This window comes from Solanum verrucosum, unplaced genomic scaffold (genome assembly GCF_900185275.1).
Source record: "Solanum verrucosum unplaced genomic scaffold, falcon-dt-bn FXZP01000081.1, whole genome shotgun sequence".
NCBI classification, from domain to species: domain Eukaryota; kingdom Viridiplantae; phylum Streptophyta; class Magnoliopsida; order Solanales; family Solanaceae; genus Solanum; species Solanum verrucosum.
In genome coordinates, this window is record NW_026020233.1 from 1,022,475 (window position 1) to 1,050,330 (window position 27,856).

At 31.7% G+C, this 27,856-nt stretch overlaps 1 protein-coding gene across 1 annotated transcript; it reads right to left on the reverse strand.

The window, feature by feature from the left end:
- Window positions 1-4,121: 4,121 nt before the first annotated feature.
- LOC125832760 (AP2-like ethylene-responsive transcription factor At2g41710) lies at window positions 4,122-21,755 on the reverse strand. The gene is made up of 11 exons (XM_049511955.1): window positions 21,745-21,755; window positions 12,772-12,827; window positions 10,365-10,610; window positions 7,483-7,565; window positions 7,315-7,323; window positions 7,138-7,226; window positions 6,793-6,866; window positions 6,670-6,720; window positions 6,409-6,470; window positions 5,627-6,249; window positions 4,122-4,395 (listed from the first exon to the last, which is right to left on the reverse strand). Exons 3-11 carry the CDS (start codon window positions 10,595-10,597, stop codon window positions 4,342-4,344), a joined length of 1,278 nt encoding a protein of 425 aa, XP_049367912.1. The 5' UTR covers window positions 10,598-10,610; window positions 12,772-12,827; window positions 21,745-21,755; the 3' UTR covers window positions 4,122-4,341.
- Between the last annotated feature and the right edge of the window lie 6,101 nt (window positions 21,756-27,856).

Here is a 27,856-nt window from a genome sequence, read left to right on the forward strand (position 1 = left end):
TCCACTAGCTAATATATATCTATCTAGACAATCATCCTATGGGGGCACATAGGTACGGGGTAAGGAGATTGCTACTAGAAACTCGGCCTCAACACGGTGGAACTTCCATCTCAATATCCTCTAGGTGCTAAGCATAAATCCCATGGAGTAGTTATTAATCTTAACTTGTCTTATCTTCAAAAGACATGGGTAGTTGCCACTTGTCTTATCATAAGATAGCTCCTTAGATCATGCGTGAGAAAAACTTTCAGCGTCCATAATCTTTTCATAATAATTCTTAAGGCCCACAGTCATTCACTTCATGCTAGAGATGCCCCTAATACTATGGAAATAGTTTTGAAATCGTGGCCTATAATCATTGATGGCATATCCAGATACCATACTAATCAAGACCTAATTTAGGAAAATAACCCGAAAAGCATTGAACGCAAATCTAGATGTCATTCATGCATGTGACCAAACTTCATAGAACATATAGACAATCTCATCTATAAGCTTTCTTGAGTCATAAACATACTTTCATGAACATGCATTCTTTTCAATAATTCATAAGTTTCATCATATTTTCAAAGTCAAAGCATCTTCAAATTCATTTACATCAATTTCATAAAGAGAAGACATGCATATTTTCATAAATTCATCTTTCATAGTTCAAGACCCATATTCTATCAACATAACTTAGAAAACATGGGTGATGCATGGGTTCATGGGAAATCAACTTAGAAATCATGCAACTACTTCAATTCATGCATAAATAGTCATAAAACAATCAAATAAATCAACACTGAAAGGAACCCATGACATGGAAGAAAATCCTAATTTCAATTGGAGATTTCTAACTTGAAAATTGGAGAATTTAGGAACTCTATGAATGAAAGGGCTCCATGGATGAAAACTATCATACCTTGATGCCAAAAGCTTAAAAGCAGTGGAGGATTAGGAGGCTTGATCTTGAAACCCTAGCTTTCCTCTTCAACTTCTACAGAGAGAAATATTTGAGAGGAAGAGCTTATCTTCTTTTGAGAATTTAAGAGAATGAATTGAGCTAGGGTTATTTGGGGGTTTAAAACCATTATATAGGGCTTAAAAAAAAAGGAAAAACGACATAGTATTGAGTTAAAATAATTGGTGAAAAGACTCAAAAGTACCTGATTGAAAACTACCAAATTGGAATCAAGGAGGCCTTCACGGCCCGTCAAACGGGTCGTGATGAATTTATGGGCTTCACTATTTCGGGCATAACTTTTTACTCCGAACTTGGAATCAGGCAAACTTGGTGGTGTTGGAAAGAGGACTCATAGATCTTTAATTTGATAGGTCGTGGGCCACCTAACTCATTTTGTGCTAAAAGATATGATCGTCTGAAGTTGGCCCTAAACTCTAAGTATAATGAAAACCCTTCACAAACGACTTCACGGTCCGTGTGAAGCTTCACGGGACGTTTTGACGCCTGTGGTCCTTGACCAGTGGCTTGAGGAGAACCCCTACTGAACTTCACCCCTTCACGACCACTTGTACGGCTCGTCTCCTTCTTCATGGCCCGTCTAGGGGTCCGTGGAAGGGAGCCTGCTTGGGACAGGTTCTGCCTTATTGTCACGAGCACCATGATGGACTGTGGTCCCTTTCACAACCCATCTAGGGCTCTGTGGAGGGTTCCATGGTCCAGCTTTGGGCTCTTGACAAGCCCGCTAAACCCCTTCCTAGTCTTTCTAGAATCCGAAGTGTTACAAACACCTTAATAATATGCCCAAACCAAAACACCCCCAAATTCTGTGTTCTTCAATTCTATCTTTATTTTCAATCCTTCTTCAAATTTTACCAAAACAGAAACACAATAGCATGTGCTTTAAATGAAAAACAAGACACCCACTTTAATTCTTTGTTCAAATCGATTTTTTGTTGTTGAAAGGGGTTGAAAATACTACCACCATTGATGAACAAAAAGTGGGTCTGCAATTGAATCAAAAATTCAAACCTGAATTGATTTGTTGGTAAAAGGGATTGAAAATTACTCACCATTGATGAATAAAGCTTCATCCTTTAAAGTGGATCAATAATCGATCAAAAATTTTAAATTTAAATTGATTTGTTATTGTTGGAAGGGGTTGAAAATTCTACTACCATTGACATTGACGGATAAAACTCCAAGATTCAAAATGGGTTTGCGATGAAAACGAAATTTTTGCTAATTAAAATTTTGTTAATCAAAATGTTAACTAAACCATGCAAACATAAGTCTAATAAGTAGTAACTACATGACTAAATACTGAAGAGAAACTAAATTAGGTTATGTATTTTAATTAACTAAACCAATGTAAAATTAAAGAACAAATATTCAATATTATTGTCATTCTTAATATTGAATCAGTTTTTTTTGCTAGCATTAGTATTGATTTGATTTTGATTTGAGCTTTATTATAGTTACTAATATCTATGGATTATAATTTTTATTTGACCGTTCAAAATTCTAAGTCTCAAACATGAAACAATATGTTTAAAGATAAAAACTATGAAGAATATTTATGAAATATATCTAAGTAAGTACTTTTATATATATATTTCGGGCATAACTTGCATACTATTTTATGTTTTCTCTTCTCAATCTCAGATATTCAGATATCAAGTTTTAGTTAATCAGTTTTAGAACATGTCTCGACTTCACTTGAAAATTCTTACTTCATACTATTCGATTGACTTATTCTAGTATATCTTCAAAGTTATTCATTCAGCCCAATTTATTTAGTTTTAGTCTATTGTTATATTCAGTTATTTTACATATCGAACATTTCATGGACGTCAATTTGGTCTGCATTGTTTTATAATGCAGATTCACCTACTCCTGACAGCACACGCATTATTTGAATCACTTTCATCCGACCTCGATGAGACCTCCTTGCTTTCGGGAGGCTTCAGTTTATCTAGAGTATTAGTAGTTAGTATATGTTGGTAGCAGAGTATGCATGTCACTTGGGGTCTTCTCTTAGTAACCTATCTTCAGAGCTTCATAGACGAGTCAGTTGAGTTATAACATTCAGCATTGTTTTTCAAACATATACGTATATATTATTTAGATTTTCAAATCTTTAAATAGAATTCCTGAGCTTGTTTTTTCTTGATATTTTGTGATCATCTTTCAAATAGTTTCCGCATGTGTTATAACCTACATGGTAGTAGTAAGTCAGGTCTCTTGACTTCACTTGAAACCAACAATGTTTCTAGGTGTAGGCTCAGAATGTTGCACATCCTATTACTATTTTCCCACTATTCCATCATATATTTCATGATTGAATCCCCAAAATTGGGTAAAAAATTGAGGGATGGGGGGTTTTCCCCAAGTTATAAACTAACTAAGAAGCTAAATTCTAAAACCAACAGATCAAAGGCTAAAAGTTGAACTACAATCAGCAGCACTAATATTATTGGCTTTGTTCCCGCTTTTACTTATAATACTAATAAATAAGAAACTCTAGTCTAGTAATTAGAAAATCAAATCACACATTTCTGATACAAGAACTAGAAGCAAACGAGCTCGAAACTGAGTTTTGACCGAACAACTAGATCTGTATTAATATTTAAGACTCGTACAAAAAAGAATCGTTGAAAATTTCAAGGTCGTATGAGGGAATTAGGGTTTATTTTAGTGAAAAAATAAGAGGTATCTGGTGCGTGCACCTTTAGAGACCAAATTGACTTGTAGCGATGGGAACATACTTTTAGCGACAAGCTGCCTTTTCAAATCTCAAATAAGCAATGAAATGTTCAGAGGAAACCTATGTTGCTCGAACTCTCCTAAAGTATTAAAGGGTGTGTTGGATCCTTCAAAAGTAGCGCATTTTTGAAGGATCCGACACAGGTGTGGCATGGAGAGTCCAAGCAACATAGGAGGAAACTATAGTTCAACAGAGGTGGCATCCTGTGTTTCCTGGAGGTTAGAGATGGGTTTCTCAACCAGAAGGAGAGAAATAAATAAGTCAAGCTAGAACCAAGAAGGGGCAAAGAACAAAATTCTACTCAAGTTAACTGCAATAATAAATACCACAATCATGCTTGTATACATTCTCATAAACTACATGTGGAGAACTCAATAGGGTGGAATGATAAGACTCTTAACAACTCTGATGGACAAATGGAATTGCTAGAGCAACATTGCAGCGACTTGGAAAGGATAAATAAACTAGGGACTTATTTTACAAGTACTGGAACAACATTTAGGTCCTATAAAGTTCATAATGGACCAAAAGTAAAAACCCTGTCAAAAGATTAAGTGTGTATGCCTATGCTTCACAAGACTGCAAACTTACATGTACAGGAAAGTTTGTATCTCACTTGTAGAGGTGGAGGTTAATCTTCTTGTTGAAATAAAGTATAATCTGAACTCGCTTCGCTCTTGTGGACCTGCATGAAATTGATCAGCTTTATGAGATACACATATCCTTCCATCTAACAAACTTCAGAAGAATTCCACTCTGCACAATTTTCTGTAGGGAATCCTTGAAAAGTAACCATTCTCAAATGCTGCTCACCCTTCACTCCATCTTGTAAACATACTAGGATTAATAATTCATTGAAGTCCTAAACAACAATGATTGGTTATATACAGGACACAGACCTTTTACTGCCTATGCAATCCCACACACTACCAAAAGGCAAGTCATTACGACTACACAACTAATATGCTACTCAAACAATATATACTACTGAAATTTGCATTGTATGTGCAGTCTTTTAAAATTGGAAATGGCATAGTCATGTGGAAGGGTATATCTTATATTGAGGTACCACTAATGCTGGTTGCAGAAGTATGTGTTGTTAGCTACTAAGTAGGATCTCTTGTTAAAACCAAGGTCCAGACAAGTCATAACAGAGGCAAGCAGTCAAGGTACAACTAACTGAACATTATCAATTCTTCAAGGGAAAAGGTACAAGTACCCCCTAGACTATGACTGAAATCCCAGAGACACACCTTAACTAAACTAAGGTCCTATTACCACCCCCCACCCCCCGAACCCATTTTTTTGTAATTTTGTGCACCATTTTGTCTTACGTGGCATCCAAATATCTCCCACGCGCCTCAATTACGTGGAGTCACGGAGTGTGCCACGTAAGACAAAAGGTGTACAAAATTACAAAAAAAAATAAGTTCGGGGGGGTAATAGGACCTTAGTTTAGTTAAGGTGTGTCTATGGGATTTCGGTCATAGTCTAGGGGGTACTTGTGTCCTATCCCATTCTTCAAAGAGAAAACTCATATTAATACACTTTGTATATCTTAACAACAATCATGATTTTCCCACTTAAATTGCTGGTGGACGTGGATAGTAGAGCTCAGGCTTAGCTAAGTGCAAGTTCCATTAGATGATATAGCTAGGAAACAGTCCGCTGAAGAAAAATTCACTTTTAAATAATTAAATGGACAAAATTTCAAATTAGCAACTTCTTTAATTTGATCTAGTATTCATGTGAAGCTGGATTAATTGGTGAAACTAAGAGCTTCAGATGCTAGGATTCATAGGGTCTAGGTGATTAACATTTCCACTCCATCAACTTTTTATCCTACTTTCCATGTTTCTATACAGATAGAGTATGCAAAACAAGATAATCTAAGCATTGATAAGAGATAAACCCACCTCGGCAGTCCGTGAAGAACCTGTATGAAAATTAGGAACAAGAGATGTCCAAAGAACAGGGTCTGCTAAGGGATCTATGATGTTGTAGTTAGTGAGAAGTGGTGTTGACAGGAGTGGAGTAAGTGGGTGCAAGTTTCTGTTAATAGATAATCCCCCAGCATTGAGAAATGCAGCTCCAAGCCTCTCACTTCCACTATCAGGACTTGATTTCTCTATCATCTTCCCACGGTCGACTCTGTTGATAGTGCTTTTGTTTTCGTTCTCATCATTCTCAACTTTTTCTTTCTTTTTAGCAACCTTCTCTACTAAACTCTTGTACGCTGCAGACTGTGACAAAATGCTCATAGCAGACAATGTTGAGCTTTTATGATTCTTTTTTTCTTGGTACACACCCAAACGGGGCATCTCATATGGTTCAGTCTGCTGAATTGATAATTCTGAAGCCCTAAGCTCATTATCAATATCTTCAGGACAACCAACCTTTGTTTCCTCCGACATTTTCAGATGGGAATCTGTTTGACGAGCTTTATTACCTCCCCACCACTTGATGTAACTTGACAAGTCAATCTTTCTATCCATGCAGAAACCACCGATGTACTCATTGTCAACTGTGGCATTATCACCTTTGAGAAATTTAAAGATTTATAAGATGTGAGTTCAGCCCTTGATTTGCTAACTAAATCCTAGGTCTAAAAGGAACTATTTTAGTTTTTGAGAATGAAGGTCTAAAATGAACAATTATTAATAGAAAGTTCTTTTTGTATGACAATAACTGTACTCACCATAGTGCAGGCTGTTAAAGTAATCAGCTCCAGGCACACGACCGAATTGCAGATCCCATCGACTACATTGGATGCAGAGAAGAGAAGACGGAAGATATCGTGAATAATGACATCTAAGAAACCCTAATTAATATCAAGATACCAGGAAAAATAGGTAAATGTGAATGTGTCAGGAGAATCCCACAGCGTTTCATCCTTCATCACGTAATCTTTTCAATTCAACAAGTAATATGAATGCAGACTTGATCTGTGCTAGCATACCTGGATAGCGGACGATATTTAGATATCCCTCTGGAGAAACCACCACTCTTTCTGCAAAGATGAGTTTATGAGGAATCAGCAGATACTCTACCAAACACATGCATATGCAAACAGCATACCCACCTTCTTAATGATGCAAGATAATCCTCTCTTGAGACATTTTGCATCTCTTCGAGGTCCCTTGTGTAATCTGTCACCTACATAAACGGTCAGCACATTTAGTACATGAAAGTATACCCATTGCAAAGCACCTGATACAGTTGGGAAACATTTGGAAAGGATCTATTATTCCTTTGTTCGGTGCAAAGCTTTAACAGACCCAATATTAAGCAAGTGAAGAATTAAGAAAACAAAGCAAGACGAGAATTGAAGTAGTAAATCCTTGAGAAAGATAGGAGGGAATGAGGAAGGGCTAGATGCTTGTATTGCTTGGTAAACTGAGAAACAAACTAATATTAAACATCTTACTGGGAAATTAATGAGAGTTCCAGGACCCCAATATTTCAAAGCGGCAAGATCATATGCTCTTGCTGCAGCCTCCTCATCATCATATGCTCCTACAACCAATTTTGTTCACGAAATGTTTAACAGTCTAATCTCCTTTAATGTGCAGTACTTCAGAAAAGGATTAATCCAAGTACTCACCTAAATAAACTGCCCATGCAGATCAAGCAGCAATAAATGTCCCAATGTCCATGCAATATAAACACTTTCTAAACATCAGTTTTTCACAAAAAAACTGGAGCATCGAGCTGAATTCTGATCAGCATGAAATAGAAACAAAAATATCTGCTAGAGAACAAAGAGAAACACCTTGCTTTCCTTTCTTATTTTGGTTTTGATTCCAGGTACTTTTATCCCAAAGATGAGCTTCATAACGACCAGTCCATCTATGCCTAGTCCCATGAAATTAAAAACATAGCTCAAAATTTTCCAAGGAACAAGAGAAATTGTTGAGACAAGTAATATTTCTTTAAAAGAACAGTCAAAACAGAAGGAGAGTTAACATATACCATCTTATCTGACTCTAATTAATAGAACAGAAAAACACACAAGAAAAGAGACAAAACCTATAGGCCTAGAATCTTCTATTGCATACAATAGGTACTCATTAACTATTTTGTTAAAAATCATAAAGAGGTAATTCTTCATTCCTCCTACATAGAAAACCAAGAACGTAAATGTGAAGATCCAATGAAGAGGATATTCTGCTTTAGCAACTAAAACAAATAAAAATCCCTGCTCATCCAAGCAGTGCAGGCATTCTAAATTATTAAGTAGGCACTATTCCCATCCTCCCCTATCTTTTTCATTAATATCACTAGCCTGTTTAATCAAGTGATCCTGAACACCTTGTCCCTTACACCATAGTTGAATTGAAGATAACCAAAATAAGTAATTTGCACTACCTATCAAGAGTTCCAATAGTGATAAAATAGTTCAAATTGATGGAAACCATGGTCTAAGCACAAAAATATCTGATTCGAGAAACATGATGATAGGCCATAGCAGAATTTAACCAAATATCAAGTATATGGTGCTGTAGATGTTAACAGAGTTAAATCTGTCTGAGTCAGAAAAAAATGAAGTAGACACCAGAAAATTGAAAAGAACAGGAAGCAACCACTAAAAAATTGAATTTGGTCATCAAAAAGTGGTCGAAGCAGGAGGTTCCTATATGGGTAGCCTCAGAATGACCAAGAGACACTGCTGGAACAAAAAAGATCGGAAGCCGAAGGAGCTCACATGCATCGGCACATGTGCAGATGTAGCTGGAATCTGGGCTGCTCTGGTCAGCGTGTGAGGGTCCGTGCGGTGGCGGAAGATGGCGAAGTAGGCTGGTATTTTGGTTCTCGTGATGGTGTTGGTTTGATCGCAAAACCTATGGAAACGAATTATCTTCAGACAACCGTGAAAACTTGCTCTGAAATTTTTCAAGTTTGGAATTTTTTTTTCTTCCTATATGTTACTGGCCTTAAACTAGGCTCTGATATCATGTTTTGTTGTTGAGGGGGAGCGTGGTAACACGGTGTGCAGACTATGACAATTGACAAGCACTTCATCATAACCTGTAGCAGCTCGAGCATGGTTTAGGAAATTCAGCATGGTTATTCAGGAATTTGGCATAGTTTGAAGTGAAGCTGATCATTCTGTATTTTATCATCACTCTAAATCGGTCTGTGCATGTAATGATGATGAGCAAATTACAAAGTTGAAACATCACCTTTTTCAGCGTTTTTAGACCAACCATATTGGTCGATTAAAGTACTTCTAGGGCATTGAGGTTGCTCAATCCAAATAAGAAATTGATATTTCACAGAGGCAATGTGCACTTAATATTTTTGAGGGGACAGGGATGACATATTGTAGGCCTATTGATACGTTAATGGATCAAATGTGTAGCATGTCTAAACTTACTGAAAAATAAGCTTTTTATGATTTCAAAGGCAATGATCCGGCAAAAGGAGGATCATTAGAGCAGGTTCAATGGACAATGGGATGGAATAGCGTGGGATGGTTCGGACACCCGGTAAGTGTTGGAAGTTAGTTCTTGGATTCTCCTTGCGACAGTCACTGAAATGCAGTTATTCACCTTTTTTGATACATAACATCTGCTCCAGGGAAAGGACTACTTTACAAAGACCGAGGATATAAGAAAATATTTGGATATCTAGATGCAGAATTTTTTGAAACTGATATATAGATGCAGACTGGGCAGGGTCGTTGTTTTGACAGATGATCCACTTGTAGATATTGTGTTCTAGTTGGGGAAATTGGTGTCTTGGTAAAGAAAGAAATAAAATGTGGTTGATAGATGGAGTACAGAAGCAGAATATCAGGATAAGGTAATGACAACATGTGAACTCATATTAATCAAGCAACTACTTAAGGCGTTGAAATTTGGAGAGAATAATGAAATGGAACTTGTGTGTGATAATGAGGCTGCACTTCACAATGCATCGAGTCCAGTGTTTCACGAGAGGACCAAACACAAAGATTGATTGTTATTTTTTCAGAGAGAAAGTACTGTTAAGAGACATTGTCACAAGGTTTGTGCATCAAATGATCCGCTTGCAAACATACTCACCATGTCCCTAGCCGGTCCCAAAACAAGTTATATATATAACAAGTTTGGTATATATAATTTGTATGCACCGACTTGAGGGGTAGTATTAGAATCCCTGTGAATATTCTAGAATATATGTAAATATAGCAGGTAGCTTAATTTACTCTTATTGTGATTAGGTATTCATGTCCTTTCCGTTTTAGAACAGATAAACATAGTTATTTAAACTTTAATAGCTTGAGGGGATAATCCAGCCTAGTTCTCTGACCTCTCTATTCCCGCTTCACATTTACAAACTTTTTAAAGTGTTCGTTGCAAAAGCCTAAATGTATGTCATGAAAGCTAATCAGATGTTGCTCGTTCAATAATATGCAAAATCCGGCATCCTAACTTTCTAATTCATTAACTAATGCTGATGTTCTCCTATAAGGCAATGAACTGCTGAAAAGTTCTTCTATGTTAGAGATCATATAAGACCTCCATAAAAGAACCCAATGTCGGTCAGGCAACTCAGGAAGCTTAATGTAGAGAAACTAGATTCTTACGCAAATATGCAAAAGAATAAAGCATATTTGCACAACGAGACTAATACATCACTACAATCTACAATTTGCCTTTTTTGCCATACCTAGTGACACCGCGATAGATGGAGCTGCGCTTCCCTGCAGTACATGGGGGCATTTTGCTTATGCGCTCCTTGGCTGTATAACCCCTTTCTTTTTTTGCTTTCTTCAGTCCTCTATATAATAACAGTTGATCAGTCCCTATATGCCCCATAGCTTCTGATGTTTCTCCACCACCAGCATCATTGCCACTGCTACCCTCAGTCTTGGCAGTAGGTTCAGAGGAAGGGGAAGCCATAAGCAACACAGTCCTGCAAGAGAACATCACATAAAGGGACTGACCAAAACAACACATGATAATTCAAAAATCTTGAGACATATACAGGAAGCTTCACACTTTTGCCAACAAATAATAAAAGAGCACCACTTTTGTTTCTACCCATTACATGGTGATGCAAGACAAAAATGGGCGTCCCTTTTTATTATACTTCAGCTTTCAATCAGTGCTTCATCTTCCTAAGAACTATTTACATCCATTTCCAAAAACTTTGGAACTTAGAACTTTTACATTACTAGTTAGGTTAGTATAGAGAGAAAATGACTAAATTTTTTTGAGGAAACCCAATTTCCCTTACGTTCAGTTCAATTCTTGAAATAACATTGGAAAAGGGTAAAATATTTTGTTTCCTCCCTGCTTTTGTCACCACTCACATTGAAGGGGAAATGCATCCGTTGATTTTGCCTTCATATTCACTACGATACTACGAAATTCTATAAACAACAAGAAGGAAAAAGGAAGGCAATATTACATTTAAGGTCTCAACTTACTACTGGTTCATCTTTAAGGATGTGGAAGTTTCAAAGAGAAAAAATAAAAAGGTTAGAAAATTCTTTGAAGGAACCAGATTGTATAAAGAACATAAACTATATAATGCAGAGTTACCTGACTCACATGCTCTCCTTCCTGAAAATTTAATAACTATGCCCTTTTTCTTTCCTTTTAGGTTGTAAACTGAACTATAAGAATTTTTCACTTTGTTATAAGATACATTTTAGGTATATACTTGGTTAACTTCTAACTTTTGTTAAATCAAAAGTAACCAACTATTCTGAGTTCAGTATCTTACGCTCTCATTTGTTTGCACTTAATGAAGCTCTTAATTTTAACCATTCAGATATCAATCATCAAATTTGCCAGTTGTTTTTTAGGTTTGAATCTTAATCATTCAATTGTTTATGAGAAAAAATATAACTTAAGAAATTCAAATTGTCTATCCAAACAAAACTTAGATTCATATCAATCTGATTTCATATCATATGTCCAAACTGGCCTTAAGATATGTAACAAAATCTTAATATCATTAAGACATCATCTTCCATTACTACCACCAATCACCATAGTCACCGGTCACCGCCATTAGTCATTATTTACAATCATCACTACTAATCATCGTTATAGACACCAATCGTTATCGATAATCACCACTATATATTGCCAACCACTGTCATCATTCACCACAAACATTGGTTATCACTATCGTCCACCACAATTATAAGTCGTCACCACCAACTATTCCAATCAACAATCATTGTTAACCATTATTACCGCCTACCGGCCACCATGACCATTAGTTATTACCCATAACCACCACCATCACCTAATATAATATCCAATCGGCACCTACAACTACCACCGCTAGCAAGCACCACCACCAATTTGCATATAATTCTTCAGAAATATTTTTATTGATACAGTATTAGATCAAATTAGTGTTTTATTCAAGTTTTATATTTATTACTAATTTTTAAATAAATACAAGTTTATATAGTTAGATGTTAAAAAAATAAATAGTCTTAATTAATTTAGTATTCACATCTTAGTACAACATATTACTACAGAAAAATTTAGATATGTATTTTTGATTCAAACATTTAAATCTAATACTCAGATGTGCACCTAAATTCAGAAAACTTAATATTGATAAAAACAAGAGAACAAATGAGGCCTTAGGTTGTTTGGAAAGTTAATTCTTGATTTAGTAGCCATGAAGCAAGTGTTTGGGGCAGTGAAGTGTCTAAAATGATCTTATGGGAACTCAGTTTTGATGTTATGTGACTGTTCCCTCAACTGTGAGGATATAGAAATGATTAAATTAAGTTACAACACATACACAAAGTCCAAGGAGTATTTTATTTTAGACAGAAGTGAACAATGCTCATAATTGAATAAATCAGGAAAAAAAAACCTAGATTCGCCCGCCTCTCTTTCAAGGAAAAAATGGTCATGTTTTTTAAAATAAACACTTTAGAGAATTCCTTACAACTCAATTTTTCAAGAACAACAGAACCCATCTTCAAAACCTAAAAACCCAAGTAAAATCAACCTAAAAGAAACCCTTTTTATCAGCAGAATACAGAATTAATAATACCTGAGTAAAAAGTACAATTTACAAGAAGTTGAAGAGTAGATACCTGGAGCAGAAAGAATTTTAATGAAGCTGAAATTCTAGTAAACAGAGAATCAGAGTGAGAGAGAATGAGGGGTCCGGCTAGTGATACCTATACAAGAGCAGTTTGATTTGATTTTCATAGCAAAGTGTAATAGGAGGAGAAGAAGGTACATGTGAAATGTCGATAATGTCCTCGACTTTTGATTGGAAGATGTAGAAGAAGAGAGGTGGACAGGTTCAAACGGTTATGTTAGAATTGAGGGTAATATAGGAATTTCGATATATTTCAAAGTGTCACAGTCATGTGCATGTCTGGGACACATGTCCCAAATTATGATTCTACCTCCTCCCGAGGTACACTCTCCATATTCTCATGAGGTTACTCTCCAGTTTATATTCAACAAAAATTATGGAAAATAAGAGAAAAAGATATAAAGTTATTGTTGAAGTTTTTGAATTTTTTAAAAAGATATTTTAATTTTGAGAGTGTTTTATTACCTCATAAAAATACTAAATATCTTTTTAAATATATTATTTGGATCCATTTTTTAGCTTGGTTTGTGAGCACGTAAATGATGCGTGTGAAAGTGTTTTGTTGCTGCCAAAAATCAATTAAAGAGTGTCATGTTTTAGTTGCTTTCTCTATTAACTATTTACTTCATTTAAATATGTCAATCTTTCCTAAAACGGACTCAAAAGAGAAATGATGAACTACATTTAAATACATCATCACTCTTAATGGAAGCTAATTCGATGCGCAGATGATAAATACCCAGGGCCGGCTCTATGTATACAAAAATAAGGCATTGGCCTTAGGCCCCCAATTTTAGGGGGCCTCAATTTTTTACCAAGAATAAATTATGTGTTAATTTTTTAAAGAAAAACATTAATTATTTATGATAAAAAGTATATATTTAAAATTATTATTTTATTCTCTTCAACCCCATTCAAATAGAAGAAATCAAGAAAATATTGTTTTATTTTCTTACACTCTCTCTACTAATACTCACATTATTTTCTTTTTAACTCCTTTTCCACTCTCTTCTTTAAATTGTTGATAAATTAGAGTAATATTCTTTCAAAAATATCAATTAATAGTCGAAAAGTGTTGAACAAATTGAATTGTAAAGTTTTTTTCCATTTCTTCTTAGATTTTCAAGCATTACAATAACCATAGTAAAATGTGGGGTAACCAAATTATCAACTTCATCAAAGCTATGGTTCTAACTCTTATATTTATTTGAAATTTGTCAACTTATTACTTGTAGAACTATGTTAACAATTCATATAATGATTGCCCGAGTAAAATAATATTTTTCAACGTTGAATTAATAAAATCTTATTTAAAACTAATAATTGAAAAAGAAATTGAATAAATCATTTATATATATAAAAAAATATTAGGTAATACTTTGCATTTAAAAATGTAAGAAAAACAAATTTTAAATAAATGCATGTGAAGTTTATTTAGATTTTAGGCCTCTAATTAAGATTTCGCTTTAGGCCTCCGATTACGTTGAGCCGCCCCTGTAAATACCCTCAATCTAATTAAATTTTAAGATAGTGAATTTGAATTATTAAAAAAAATTAAACTTCTAAGGAGAAATAGAAAAAATGGAGATAAATTTAGACCGAGTCGTGAAATATAACTTGTCATCATTCATCATAATAAAGCATGTGATCTTCAATAAAAGTTGTGATGAAGAAAGTGAGGAGACAAACTGAGAAATGGAAAACAAAAGTAAAGAAAGAGTTTTTTCCTTTTGAAACGAATCGGGTTGTGTTAATTTAATATTTAAATTAAATTAATTTAATTAAAAGGGTGAGCAGTACGCGTGTCTTACCGGGTGAAAAAATGAGTCGAAATGGTATATTAGGTATTTAATATTTTGTGGGTAATAGGACGTCAATAAAGTTCTTTTTGAAAATTTGAGATAATTTCAGTGGTGACTTTATGTCTTTTCTCTAAAACTAATGTTAAATAGAGTATATTGATAATATTTGTAATAGTAATTCTTGTATTAGTTATACATAGTTATACATTGCATTATTTTGTGTATAAAAAATAGCATGCATTGTATAACAATATTTATTTACAAAAATATCCTTCACAATTATGGTGAAAAAAATGTAAAAGAAGTTTTGAGGGGTAATTGAGTCTTTGATCATGTTAATGCATGCATTAAATCCCTTTGCATTACTAATACCTAGAATTCCATGGTATTAGTAATGCACTCCTCAATATACAATAGAGTGTATAACTAATACATATCATTAGTTATACATAACATGAAAAGGTGTACCAAACAAGATACTATTGATACATAGAACTAATACATGCATTATTTTTACTAATACACTCTACCAAATGAGAGGCGGATTCAGGATTTACTGTCTCTAGAATAGATTTATCAATCAAATCAACTTTAGACTTCGATCAAATTATTCGTCTTTTCAGTCTACAAGACAAATTGATCAACAAAATATGAACAGTAATAAGATGACAACCTATATATTTTATATACTACAAATTCCTTGAATAGGGCCGGCTATGTTAATCTTCTCCATATCGTTTCAATTTTATCATGTCCCCAAAGGAGCAAAAGTTTATCATTTTAATTTAGATGCTCTTGTTGAAAATCGAATTCAAGATCGACAGCGAAAGAATTTTTTTTCTCAATGTAATATTTGAAAAATATCTTACTAGCTTAGTTGGCTAACTATCTGAACTCTCACCTTATCATTTTTCCTTCCCGACCTCCATGTATGTAGAGATCCGTTAAGTCGTTTTAAGCACTAAAATTATTGTTTTGATTATTTCAATAGATTTTAAATGAGAATTTTGAATTTACTTGTTAACTATAATTATTTAATTAATGAATAATATTAGATAATTAATTTAACTGATGATTAATGGGTCAAGTTCATATATAATATAATTTAAATTAATACCATATATCACTTTAGATCATATTTTGTTTGAGAAAAAATAACCTTCTGAAGAGGCCGTCACAACTTCAGCACAATTACAGCGATGACCAACCTACATCAGATAAGAATTAACAACGGCTTAATATATGCATTTGTAAATATGCATAGAGGTGAGAATAATAATAATAATAATAATAATGGGTGGGAAAGAGAGAGTATAGAAAATTGAATTTGCAAACTTAAATAAGCAACTTTGTATATGCTATAGTGTTATGGACTTGGGAAAACTTTGGGGCCAATCATTGCGTAATTATGGTCAAATGATTGTTAAGCAAATCATGAAAATGAATTGAAGTTTTGGTCTAGATTTCTATACAGTGGTTCGTGAGTAAGAATATTAGTTATGACTTTGGTTTTGGTTTCACAATTTTTTTATAGTTATCAAGTTATGATTCAGGTATTGACATACATGTATACTTAATTGAGTAATAGGTATCTTGTATTATATGAAAATTGGAAATTTATGTTATTTAGATAAATTGAGGCTTAATCTTAGGCTTGCAATGTAGCAAATATGAGCCTTGACATGTTTATTGTCATCAAGATTATGAGCTTGATTATATATTTGGGTGAATTTTTGGATGTATACTAGACATATAGTAATGTGGATGCCTACAGACTCGTTTACTTAATGCATATTTGATAAATTGGGAACATTATGAAGCTTTACGAAAGGAAAAGACAAAATTTTGAGAATTCGTGACATGTGTTCGATATTCGAGGTATGTTAAGATTTTCTAGATTTCATTGAGAGACGTTATTCTAATTAAGGATAAAAATCGAATAGACAATGGGTAAGGAAAGAAGATGGGGTTTTTTTATCAATGGGGTGACGGGCATTGATACGAGTGTTATAAAAGAAAAAAGTTTATTACTATGAAATGATGGATTGTAATCCGAGAATGTCAAAGAAAATGGGTATTAACTGATGTATTATTGATTTTTTTTCTTTTCTGTGATTGTGTTTCTTTATTGAATCCGTATAATTGTGATGGTTGAGGTGATCATATGTTATACCGATGTTTGATTGATTGAGATGCATCATCACCTTTTTTTGTTGATATTATATTGTGCATATGCATTGACATGAGATTGAGAATGAGTAAAGATTTGACACGTGGAGATCATTTGTATTGAGATCAATTTATGATTATAAGTTAGGTACAAGGAGATCGTCCATGCTAGAGATTTGTTTGATTTTATGATAGTGTGTTGAGATTATCCGCACAGACACGTAGAGATCGCTTGTGTCGGTATATGAACCTTGCGAGTCCCCCATGAGTCACAAACTCTCGATGTATTTTCGAGAAGTATCGTGCATATACAGTTGAGATAGTACTTGCCATATCATGTCATGGTGTTGAATTGCATTGAATCTCATCATATCCTTCATTCTTGTTTAATTTTGTGCTTCATTGGTGTTTAGACATTACGTGATATTTAATTATCCCTATTTGGTGAAGCTTGACTGATAAGTACAATGTAAACGTGTAAAATTAAAGAATTATTTTTTATATACTCCTTGGTCTATGAGACATATTGGGTACATGTGATTTCGTAGTCATACTACACTTGTTGTACTCTCTTGTGGTGCATATTAGATTCCAAGTACGAGTACATCTCATGGAGCTTTTGAGTCTAAGTTTTGATCATCTTGAAGTTGTGATGAGCTACTTGACTATTCTGCGGCCACACCTTCATTTATCGCTTAATTTATTATGTTGTCTTAGTATTCAGACAGGGTATTTCTTACGTTTAGACTTGTCATTTTAGTTTTAGACTTGTATCATATTGTAGAAGTTTTTGTACTTATGACACTAAGTCTTGGGTGGTAGTTCAAGTTTTTGCATTTAATACTTATGAAAGACTTAGTGTTCAGGATATTTGTTTGTCACTTATCTTCCACTTTATTTATTAAGTTGAATTGGTAAATTTATTGGGTTGGCTTACCTATCCGTTGGAAACATAGATGTCATCACGACTTGTATTTTTAGATCGTGACAATTTAGTATTGAAGCTCTAGGTTCATCAGTTTCACGAGTACAAGATCTGAGTCTAATAGAGTCTTACGGATTAGGAAGAGACGTATGTTACTTATCTTTAGGCTACAAGACTTTAGGAAACTTTCATTCTTTTATTCCTTATTGTGCTATATGATTCGGTTTAAGTTCAAAATTTTCTTGTTTCACTCTCTCGCTAATGATGGGAATAACGTTATGTAAAATAGTATGAATGTTATATGGTTAGCTAAATAACTTGGTAATGAGCGTTTTGAATTTTAAGAATGAAATTGACAAAATTTGAAATAGTAAGAATAGTTTGCTCGAGGTGTGATTTTGAAAAGGATACTTCAACTTGTTCAAACTTATTACTACAGTTTTATGATGCATGTTTATCAACGATAAGTCAAAATTCATGAATATAATGGTTCAATGTTGATGTCTTGAAGAAAAGTGTAAAATTAGAATGATCAGTTAATTAGAGGAGAATAATGGCGATGGTAAGGATATGAGGAGAAGTGAAGGAAGGACAAAGACATGAATTGTGATCACTTGTGATAAAATATGAGATGATAAGACTTGATATAAGATTAATATAAATAATTTTCTTTCTATCCGTTGGGGTAGAGGTATATTGAAGATAATTTAAATAGATCAAGTTGGATGGTATGATGACCACGTTGGATTTTTTGGATAGCCAAGAGATTCTAAAGGATAAATTAGATGCCATACAATGAGGATTTTTTGGATAGCCAAAAAATTATATGTTGTTAAATAAAATAAAAAGTCTTTCAAGGAAAGCAAATATATAGTCATTCTAGGGGAGCAAATTTGTGAACAAATATTTGTTTAGTACTATTCCAACTCTCATCATTAAATGACGATGCAAATAGCTATCATGATCCAAAAACGAACGGAATGACACTTGTTTTATTTAAAAATAAAAAAGGGAGTATTTAAAAGTCGCCACTTAATTTTTAAATAAAAATTAAGAAAATTAATTTTCAAAAGATCAAAACAGTAAATCAATTGAAAACTTATGGGGGTTCGGGGTTCATATTAATATTTTAGAAAGGTTTAAAGGCACCTAAAACATCCGCTAACTTGCGGTTATCCAATAATTAACTATTTGACAAATTATTTTTAAAAGATAAGCATACTTAACAAGTTTAGGAAATACACAACTTAAAACTTAAGTTATTTTTAGGGGGAAAGGGAAATAGTATAAGGAATTATTACTTAAGTGAAGTAATTGAAGTAAGAAAATAAACACTTATCCAAATTTTAAGAAAAATATAAGTAGTCAAAAATGGTAATCTTTTGGGGAATTGATTTAGGGAAATACCTTGACATTAAGTGAACACACTAGCATGCAAAGTCAATTAAATAACAAAAGAGAGAAGATATGTGCCCAAGTCCGATTTCTGTCCGCCTGAATCGGTACTTGGGCTTAATTTCAGTTTTGGGGATAATGACCCAATATTAGTACTTGTCCTATAAAACTAAGGAAAAACTACATAGCTACACATACATTACTACCATATATACTATATTTACCTCTAGTTTAAAACAATTACATATACTACCACTTTTAATATTTATACCACATATTTTAAAAGATTTAATTAGATACACAAATCCCTTAATTATGGTATTGGATAATTATCTTAAATTTAATCTCCTTAATTAATGGTCCACATTAACAACTCAAAATTTTTATCACATAAATCACACCTGCCGTTCCCCACCCCACGTCCACTAACCCTCATTCTTCCTCCATCTTCTCCCTTTTTCTTCCTTCATACTCTCAATACATATTTGCATGTTCAAATCAACATTATACATATATGTTTGTTTCTATTATTTTATTATTCTCATGTATCTTGGTTTTGTATCTGACTTAAAGTTCATAATGTTCTGACATTCAATTTTAAAAAGTTCTATAAATTAGGTTTTATATTTTTTGATTTTGTTGTTTCTCAAATATTTAATGGCTAGTCATTCTCAAAATCAGATGATTCTTGTTAAAGGTACTACACATTAACAATATTATACTAAATCAAACAGCTTCTATTTGTTATTTTCACTCATGAGTTTTTCATTGTAGGGACTGACTCTTCATCCGTTAACATTCAAGCCGAGAATAGATCTAAGTATAGGAACGACTCAATCAAGAGGGAAGAGTTTTGCCAAGCTTTACTTAACATAATAAATACACTATTAGATATGCAACAATGTTGGATACACATCAGATGTATATGTATCTAGTTAAGAGTTGATGTATCTAAGTTAAAATTATATGTATTTGTGAGAAAAAATTCAGATGCTAAAAAAAAGGAAGAATTTTGAAATTTTTTACTTTTTTTTTTGGATTAGTGATAAGGCAGATACTCTAACATCGTGAGTAGTTCCTAAATTCGATTGTTTCAATTACATTCCATATTTAGATACACATAATTTATGTATATGCTTACAACTTACTATGTATTCGAGGTACACGTTTTTGAATATAATGTATGAAATTGATACTTGATACATCAAATTAATACTAGATACATATGAAAGATACATGAAATTAAAATTAGATCATATAAATAGATACATAAAATTAATAATAGACACATATAGCAAATACACGAAATTAATACTAGATACTTATATTATACATATGAATGTCCTTGTATGATACTCATGTATCCAAGTGTTTAGTTTGTAGGATACATCATCTATTGATAATAGATACATCAAATTAATGAATTTATTATTTTAAGAGTAATAAAATGAAATTAATCAATTACATGACCAAGATATACATGTTTTTGTTTTTTTTATTAATAATAAAGTTAATGAATTTATTATTTCAAAGAATAATAAATGAAATTAATTAAACATAAATACACTCCTTGATTTGCCCTATATTAAGAGATTTGATTAATTTAATTTCCAGAAATTAATTGCCCATATATTCTAAAAATCATCAATTACTCCTCTAATTAAGGAAATCAGTTACAATCAATTAATTTAAACAAATAAAATACGTATCTCGATTTTAAAATTCGACAGATACATGTATTGCACAAATTCAAACTCATGTATCCTAAGTATGAAATATGGTAGAGGAAGTAATATTTGAAACTATTGGAAATCTTAGTAATTAGGACCTAAACTAGTGGGATTTATGTAGTTTGCTCTAAAAACTAAAGGGGCCAAATGTGTGGGCTTTGGCCAAATTCCCTCTCTTAATCTATTCAAATAAAAAATGACTCTTTTTTGGGCTTTAGGCCCATCTTCTATCTGTCCTAGGCTCTAATAAAATAATAATTGAAAGGAAAAATTAGCAATTAAGTCATAATACCTAACATAATTAGTTAAAATAACAACACTTTAAAATTATTATTTAAAATGACAGAATGACAATATTTTTATAAAATAATATGTATTCAGATTTTAGTATTTAAAAGTAATTGTATTTATGGAAAGAGTCCTACATTGGACCAAATTATTGACCAATAGCCGTTTAAAAAGAAAAAAAAATTAAATCAATACACATTAACCTTTTTTCATCACCATTCACGTTTCTTCCCTACCTTTCACATTTATTCACCACCTTTCAAGTTTATCTTTCTTTAACTGCTAAATTGTTGTTCATCAAGAAATTTTCTTCATTGTTAAATCAAATCTAATTATTAATTCAAGCAGATTTCTCGATTGGCAAGGTAATTTCCATTACCCATTTTGATTTATTTTGATTTGATGTTTAAATCACCGATTCTATATATTACGTATTTCCAGTCGAATTTTCCAATTTTTATGTGATTTTGTTTAGTTATTCATCAAATAGTTATGATTTTCATTTTTTTTCATTTTTTTCGTGATTTTTCTTTTAATTTTCAGATTTTGTAGAATCTAGAAATTAATATATATGTTTATTTTGTTTGATATTTAATACATTTTAATTTTTAATAATTTCGAAATTTGATTTTAGGTTTTTAGATTTGGGAGAAAGCATTTGATTGTCTACAATGACTGATTCAATCAGAATTACTAGAAGTATACCAAATAATATTCAAAATTTTGGAAAATTTCCTTCATTGTATTACCCAAGGGTTGCTCGAAAACGTAGGATCTATGGCTAGAATGGCACAAGAGAGCTCTTCCAAAAAAGGAGACTTATGTGTTCTGAAAACCATGATGTTCAAGTTAAAGATCGAATTGATGGAGAATTACAGCAAGACGATGAAGAGGTATTAAATTATTTTGAAATTTGTTTTGTATGTTATGTCCATTGTTGATTCTGTGGTTGCATGTTTATTGTTGATTTTATAGGATGAATGTACTTTCAATAGTATTTGTATTTTTTCTGTTTTTGTTTCAAACTCACTACTGTATTCATATTGTGTATAGCTAACAGTATCTATATAAATTATTTGTGATGATAAATTTTGTATTCTATATAGCTAATGTATTTCTCCATATCTAGTTATATACTTATATTACATAGTTTGTATAAATATATTGTATTTTTTCAGCACCTTTATGTTTCCCAATTTATTAGATTTATAGGTAGTTTTTCTTATTCTATTTTGTTATCTAGAAATAGAATTTTTTATCAGTAATTATACAAGTATGTATTCATTTATTTGAACATGTGCAGGCAAGTGAATTTTATGTCAAAAATCATCCTTCAAAAGCTCCACATATTCAATGTGTCTTTAAATATATGCGGTATATATATGCTAGCTTTTGCCGAATACCTATCATACGGAAAAGGAATTCCAGCAGGAAATTCGATGCATTAATTCTACGGTTAAGATACGCTACACTTCTTTGGAATTATGGCCAACAAAAGAATGATGCCGGAGCTATAACTGACAATGTAGCACCTCCGCGACATAGCAGGATTAATGTAGCATTTGAGGATAATGATACAATTCAAATAGATTAGTCATTGCCTATTATTGGTGTGTTGTCAATCTTCTTAGTTAATATACATTAGTTTTTGTATTGCTATGGAACCCTTCTAAAGTTATCAAGATATGGTTTTATTAATGTAAAAACTCTTTAACTTTTTTTCTTCATAATTTTAATGTTTTGAAGTTTTGGTTTTGTATTCATGTGCATATTGTACAGGTTTTATATAATTTTGCAGTTATATATACTGCATAATGTTAAGCAGTATAGCTTGTGGTATGTTTTATAGTCAATCTGTGTTGTAGCTTGGTAAAAGACATTTGACCGGATGATTTATGGTTGCTTTTCTGAAGTTATAAAGTTCTGTTTTTATTACTATAAAAATTGTTGAACTTTTTTATTCATCTTTTTAATGTTTTGTATTTAATATTAATAAGACATTTTTTGGTATTCATGTGTATGCTCTTTGTAGTTTTAAACATAGTAGTATTAGCAAAGATAAATTTGATGAAAACACAATATATAAAATTGTGATGAATACATTATAATAAGGGAATACAAACTGATATTGAAATACATCCTGATGTTTGGAATACTAACTGATATTGAAATACATCATGCTTTTTTGTAATATAAACTTAACCAGAGAAATAGTAAGTACAATTTTAAAGTCAAAAAAATAATAATAAAACTACACTAGATATTGAAATATAAATACAATTTAGTTTGAATACAACTCAATATATTTGTTATGTATTAAAAAAAAAGGTATTTCAACAAAAATGTATTTTCAGTATTATTTTATTTTACTACTAATTTGTATTTATATTTTTTTATGACTCATACAATTTTTCAATTACAAACTTAAAGTAAGTACACATTAAATACAACAAAAATAAAATAATTTCATAACATGGATATGAAAACATTTTGAGTGAAAACATATTCAAATAATTCCAGGATAGTAAATATATAATACAGTACAATTTTAAAGTAAAAAAATAATAATAAAACTACACTTGGTATTGAAATATAAATACAATTTAGTTTGAATAGAACTCAATATATTTGTTATGTATTAAAAAAAAAGGTATTTCAACAAAAGTGTATTTTCATAATTATTTTATTTTACTACTAATTTGTATTTATAATTTTTTATGACTCATACAATTTTTCAATTACAAACTTAAAGTAAGTACACATTAAATACAACAAAAATAAAATAACTTCATAACATGGATATGAATACATTTTGAGTGAAAACATATTCAAATAATTTCAGGATAGTAAATATAAAACATAGAGGGCATTAGAAATTGGGATACAATTCTACTCTAATAAGATATAAAATTGAAGCATCATTAACTAAACAATACGCGGTCCATTCCTACACGAATGCCTATTGTGCCCCTTAAACCCACAAGTACAACAAGAATTCTTGCTCTTCTTCCCATATACCTCGTTGTACGCCTTGTCATGATACTTCTTGGATGGCCTTCCAGGTAGATTTTTGTGCTTTGGAGGCCGCACTATGTCGTCCTTAATATACCCAGGTACATTCCACTCATTTTGACCAGGTAACAGAGTAATTGGAATGTTGTATGTATCCAACTGTTGGAGTTGCATACTGCTGCTATTAACGTCGTGAAGATGTAGACGTTGGAAGGGAGAAAACGTTGGAATGAACTTCTGGGTTTATTTGAAGAGAAAATTGGGTTAGGCCGGGCTTGTTTGTTGAATAAAATGGGTTGGCGTAAGGAATTGATTTGGCCTACTGATGAAGAATTAGAAGGTGGGGTTGGAATTCTAAATTGTTGCTCGAGAGAATTGAATTGGTGGGCAGGATTAAAAGAAATCAAGGCATTAGGTCGGTTTGAAATGTGCTGCTGAAATGTTAAACTGGAAATTGGAAATGGCCCAAAATATTCTGAAAACTTAAGGGCAAGCAATTGGCTAAAAATTGTAATAAATAAATGGGAAAATTAGCAATTAAGTCATAATATCTAACATAATTAGTCAAAATAACAACACTTTAAAATATTTATTTAAAATGGCAGAATGACAATATTTTTTATAAAATAATATGTATTCAGATTTTAGTATTTTAAATTAATTTTATTTATGGAAAGAGTCCTATATTAGACCAAATTATATACCAATAATCGTTTAAAGTGAAAAAAATAAATTAAATCAATACCATTAACCTTTTTTCACCACCATTCACGTTTCTTCCCCAACTTTCACGTTTCTTCCACACCTTTCACATTTCAAGTTTATCTTTCTTCAAGGTGCTAAATTGTTGTTTATCAAAAAAAAATTTTATTGTTAAAAGAAATCTCTTTATTAATTCAAGAAGATTTCTCGGTTGGCAAGGTAATTTCCATTATCAATTTTGATTTTTTTTTATTTGATGTTTAAATCACTGATTCTATACATTACGGATTTTCAGTCGAATTTTCCAATTTTTATGTGATTTTGTTTAAATATTCATCATATATTTATTATTTTCAATTTTTTTTGTGATTTTCTTTTAATTTTTCAGATTTTGTAGATTCTAGAAATTCATATATATGTTTATTTTGTTTGATATTTAATACATTTTAAAATTTGATAATTCGAAATTTGCTTTTAGGGTTTTAGATTTTGGGGAAAGTATTTGATTGTCTACAATAACTGATTCAATCAGAATTACTAGAGGTATACCAAATAATATTCAAAATTTTGGGGAATTTCCCTCATTTGATTGTGTATTACCCAAGGGTTGCATTGTATTTCAATCTCAATTAGTATACCAACATGTTTTTATTTCCTTCTTAATCTGTATTCATCCTAACTGTATGCTAACAATTTTGTATTTTATTGGGTATTCATTCTGTATTTCAATCTCTATTTATATGTGAACAAGTTTGTATTTCTCTTTTGTTTTGTATTCAACCTAATTGTATACCAACAAGTTTTGTATTTTTTGTGCCTACTTTACCTTTCAAAGTTACTTTGTATTTCATATGAAGAGAGTATTTAATTTCTTTTGTATTCACAACTTTATATTCAATCTCACTTTGTATTTATAACTTTGTATTTTCATCTTATTTTTGTATTCATATATTGTTGTATTCAACATATAATTCATGATCCATTAGTTTGTATTTTACCTTTCAAAGTCACTTTGTATTTCAAATGAAGAGAGTATTTCTTTTGTATTCACAACTTTATATTCAATCTCACTTTGTATTTATAACTTTGTATTTTCATCTCACTTTTGTATTCATATATTGTTGTATTCAACATATAGTTCATGATCGATTAGTTACATTAACTTAATGGGATACAAATTATTGTATGCATTCAAACAGAAAAACAGCTACTAAACTAAAAAAAAAAAAAATTCATTCGTTATACATCATAATTTGGATACAAAACATCCGAAAAAAGCTATAAATCCCAATGCATACAAAGATTTCACTGATTCAATCAGGAAAAAAAATAACACTCTTGTACTCGACATATACGAATATCTCATCCAACCAAATAAAAAAATCGAACCAAATACCTGATTATTTTTCGATTGTTCACTGGATGCGACAAATTTATAGTTGTCAATTTTGAAAAATTATGTTTAAAAAATATGTCATATTCAACTTGAAGAAGTTTTGAAAGTTATCAGATGAATGATTCGAAAGACAAACTAAATTATTTTAATTTTTTTTATGTTCTTAAGAAGAAAGCAAAAAAATGCTCGACGGAAAGATGGCTATTTATGCTCTTTTCAAAACGTAACTGATTTGTATTTAAAATCTTTTTTGCCTTTTTTGAATTTTTTTGTTCCATGATTTTCTCTGTTATGTTATTAATTATTTGTATTCTTTCAAATTAATCAAAATAAAATAAATACATAACTAATCCCTTAACAAACTAAAATAATGACATTTTTAATAAATAATGACACTGTTGCTAAAGAGTCCCACTAAAAGATAAAATATTGTTGTTTTGGGAAAATTTTCAAAACAACAATATTTTAGCTTTTAGTGGGACTCCTTAGCAACAGTTTCACTATTTATTTAAGGGAAAATGCATAAGTACCCCCCAGCCTATACCCGAATTCCAGAAACATACCTAACCTTTACTAAGGTCCTATTACCTCCCCGAACTTAATTTATCTATAATATTCTACCCCTTTTTGGCCTACCCACTACCCTTGAAAATTTTGTCAACATGCGCTGGGCCCACAAGATAGTGCCACGTAGGCCAAAAAGGGATAGAATATTACATATAAAATAAGTCCCGGGGGGGGGGGGGGGTAATAGGACCTTAGTAAAGGTTAGGTGTGTCTCTGAGATTTCGGGCATAGGCTGGGGGAGTACTTATGCATTTTCCCTTTATTTAAAATGACAATATTTTAGTTTGTTGAGGGATGAGTTATGTTTTTATTTTATTTTGATTAATTTGAAAGAATACAAATAATTAATAACAGAATAGAGAAAATCATGGAACAAGAAATTTCAAAAAGGAAAAAAATGATTTAAAATATAAATCAGTTACGTTTTGAAAGAGCATATGTTGCCATTTTTTCTTTCGAGCGTTTCTTTGCCTTGTTCTTCAGATTTCCAAAAAAAAGAATGCAAAAAATAGTTTTGTCTTCCGAATCATTCAATTGATAATTTTCAAAGCTTATTCGAGTTGAATTCGGCATATTTTTGAAACAGAGATTTTCAAAATTCACGACTATAATTTCGTCAGTTTCATTGAATTCAAGAAATTTCGACATCATGTATTTTTATTTTTGTCGATTATTTTATTTGTTTGGATGATATATTCGTATATCTTGACTATAATAGTGGGTTGATTTTTTTCAGATGAAAGGAGTGAAATTTTTGTATGGTTTGATTTTTTTGGATGTTTGAATTTGTATCCAAACTATGATGTAGAACGATTGAAAGTGCATGCTTTTTTTTTTAGTTTCGTAGCTGTTTTTTTTTATTTGAATGCATAAAATATTTTTGTATCAATAATTTCGTCAATTTCATTGAATTCAAGAAATTTTGACATCAGGTATTTTTGTTTTTGTCGATTATTTTGTTTGTTTGGATGATATATTCGTACATCTCGACTATAATAGTGGATTGATTTTTTTCTGATGAAATCGGTAAAATCTTTGTATGGTTTGATATTTTTAGCTTTTTTTGGATGTTTTGTATCCAAACTATG